Genomic DNA, 2,270 nt, shown 5'->3' on the forward strand with positions numbered 1-2,270 from the left:
CTATCTACTGGAGTTTTCAATCATTGTTGAAGATTATCTTATTATTGAATAAGAACTCACACAGGATGACTAAGTAAGCATATATTTCACCAAAACAATCCTGGAGTTTTAATAAAATCTTCCCTAATTGTGAAGATGGGAATCAATCATCTGTAAAAAGTGTTCCATAACCACAGTTAAATTTATAGAGGGATCTATATCCTTCTAATTTTTTTCTATAGTCTTTCATTTCCTGCATCCCATAAATTAGTCATCTAAAACTTCACAGTTTGAAAATGTCTCCCTGCTTTCGGCCGGAACCGCCATCTTCCAGTAATTCGCCAAAATGACCAACACAAAGGGAAAGAGGAGAGGTACCCGCTATATGTTCTCTCGGCCTTTTAGAAAACATGGAGTTGTTCCTTTGGCCACATACATGCGAATCTATAAGAAAGGTGATATTGTGGACGTCAAGGGAATGGGCACTGTTCAAAAAGGAATGCCCCACAAATGTTACCATGGCAAAACTGGAAGGGTCTACAATGTTACTCAGCATGCTGTTGGCATTGTTGTAAACAAACAAGTTAAGGGCAAGATTCTTGCCAAGAGAATTAATGTCCGCATTGAGCATATTAAACACTCAAAGAGCCGAGATAGCTTCCTGAAGCGTGTGAAGGAAAATGATCAGAAAAAGAAGGAAGCCAAAGAGAAAGGTACTTGGGTCCAACTGAAGCGCCAGCCTGCTCCACCCAGAGAAGCACACTTTGTGAGAACCAATAGAAAGGAGCCTGAACTGCTGGAACCCATTCCCTATGAATTCATGGCATGATACTGTAAAGAAAATAAAAGACCTCAGGATTGTAAAAGTGTTTCTCTTAAAAAAAAAAAGAAAGAAAGAAAGAAAGAAAGAAAGAAAGAAAGAAAGAAAGAAAGAAAGAAAGAAAGAGAAAGAAAGAAAGAAAAAAAGAAAGAAAGAAAGAAAAAAAAGAAAGAGAAAGAAAGAAAGAAAGAAAGAAAGAAAGAAAGAAAGAAAGAAAGAAAGAAAGAAAGAAGAAAGAAAGAAAGAAAATGTCTCCCTCCCAGAATTAGGTTAGGTTGTAGAGTTTCCCCGGCAATTTTTGGATATGTAAGCTGTGTCTACACAGCACTTGAGGTCAAGAACAAAGATCCTAAACTTCTTTGGAGAATGTTTTGCCTTTCTTAGAATCATGTCTCTCACACACTTTCCCTTTTCTCCCTTCACTCTCATGTCCCCACAGCAGGTGTATGGGTGGTCATCATCAGCTTCTCTGGCCCTCTGAGCCAGTCCTGAATCTGGGCTGCCTTTGTGACCTGCTCCAAGTTGTGTGTTTAAAGAGCTGCAATTGCTCACTATCCAATCAGCTTTGCTAATTGCAGAGGATAATGTTTATTGAATGCTTTCTATGTACTGTGCATGATGCCAAGGATGTTCATCAGGATGGGTTCTCAAAAATGATCACCATTTTACAGATCAGGAAACTACAAAAATAACACGATTCTGATTCAGCAGGATTGGGAGTAACTACAGCAACTCTAAAAGCACCCCTCATCTAATCAGTCCCTCCACAAATTTTGTCGAGAATCCAGCCATCCCCTGTTGCCACCCTGGTCCCTGCCACCACCAACTCTTGCCTGGATTATTACAAGGGAACGGCCTCCAGTGGTCTTCTTTCTTGTTCCCTTGCCCCCTTTTAAAAAATCTTTAAATGTGGGGTAGGGCATATCGTTCTTCTGCTTACCATCTTACCCTAAGGAGAAACAAAGTGCTTAAAATGGTTGATCCAGCCCCACACAGTTTGACTCTCTCCCCCTCTCTGAACTCATCTACTACAATTTGTCCCTCTGTTTGCTCTGCTCGACTCACTACATCTATACCTCCTGTTTTCTGAATTTTGGAAAACAGACTAATTTCATTTAGTGATGTACCCAAATAACTTAATTTTTCAAATAGATGGGGACCAGTGGTGCACTGTGGATTTGTTTATCCTTTGTCTCTAGAATGTAAGCTAGGGACACAGGGACAGAAACTCTCTTTTAAAATTTACTCTTGTTTCTGGTGTCTAGAACAGTGCCTGGCACATCCTACATGTTCAAAAATAATTGCCAGATTTATGAGTCAATAGTGGTAAAATAAAAACAACCCACATGTCTTAGAATCTGAACTGGGTTCAAATCCCAGCTTTTTCATTTATTATATGTGTGTCTTTGCATAATGTTAGCCCCTTGCAGTTTTACCTTTGGCAAAATTGAAATAGAGATACCGATCTAAT

General features: G+C 39.3%; 1 protein-coding gene across 1 annotated transcript; it reads left to right on the forward strand.

Annotated features, from left to right (window-relative positions):
* The first annotated feature begins 273 nt into the window (after positions 1 to 273).
* Positions 274 to 1,032, forward strand: LOC140641483 (large ribosomal subunit protein eL21-like). The gene has a single exon (XM_072841468.1). It carries the CDS (start codon positions 326 to 328, stop codon positions 806 to 808), a length of 483 nt encoding a protein of 160 aa, XP_072697569.1. The 5' UTR covers positions 274 to 325; the 3' UTR covers positions 809 to 1,032.
* Positions 1,033 to 2,270: the final 1,238 nt, after the last annotated feature.

The sequence above is a fragment of the Canis lupus genome, chromosome 10 (assembly GCF_048164855.1).
Source record: "Canis lupus baileyi chromosome 10, mCanLup2.hap1, whole genome shotgun sequence".
Taxonomy (NCBI): domain Eukaryota; kingdom Metazoa; phylum Chordata; class Mammalia; order Carnivora; family Canidae; genus Canis; species Canis lupus.

Excerpts from the sequence above, each read along its gene's own strand:
- LOC140641483 (XM_072841468.1), top strand. The coding sequence starts at position 326 with ATGACCAACACAAAGGGAAAGAGGAGAGGTACCCGCTATATGTTCTCT.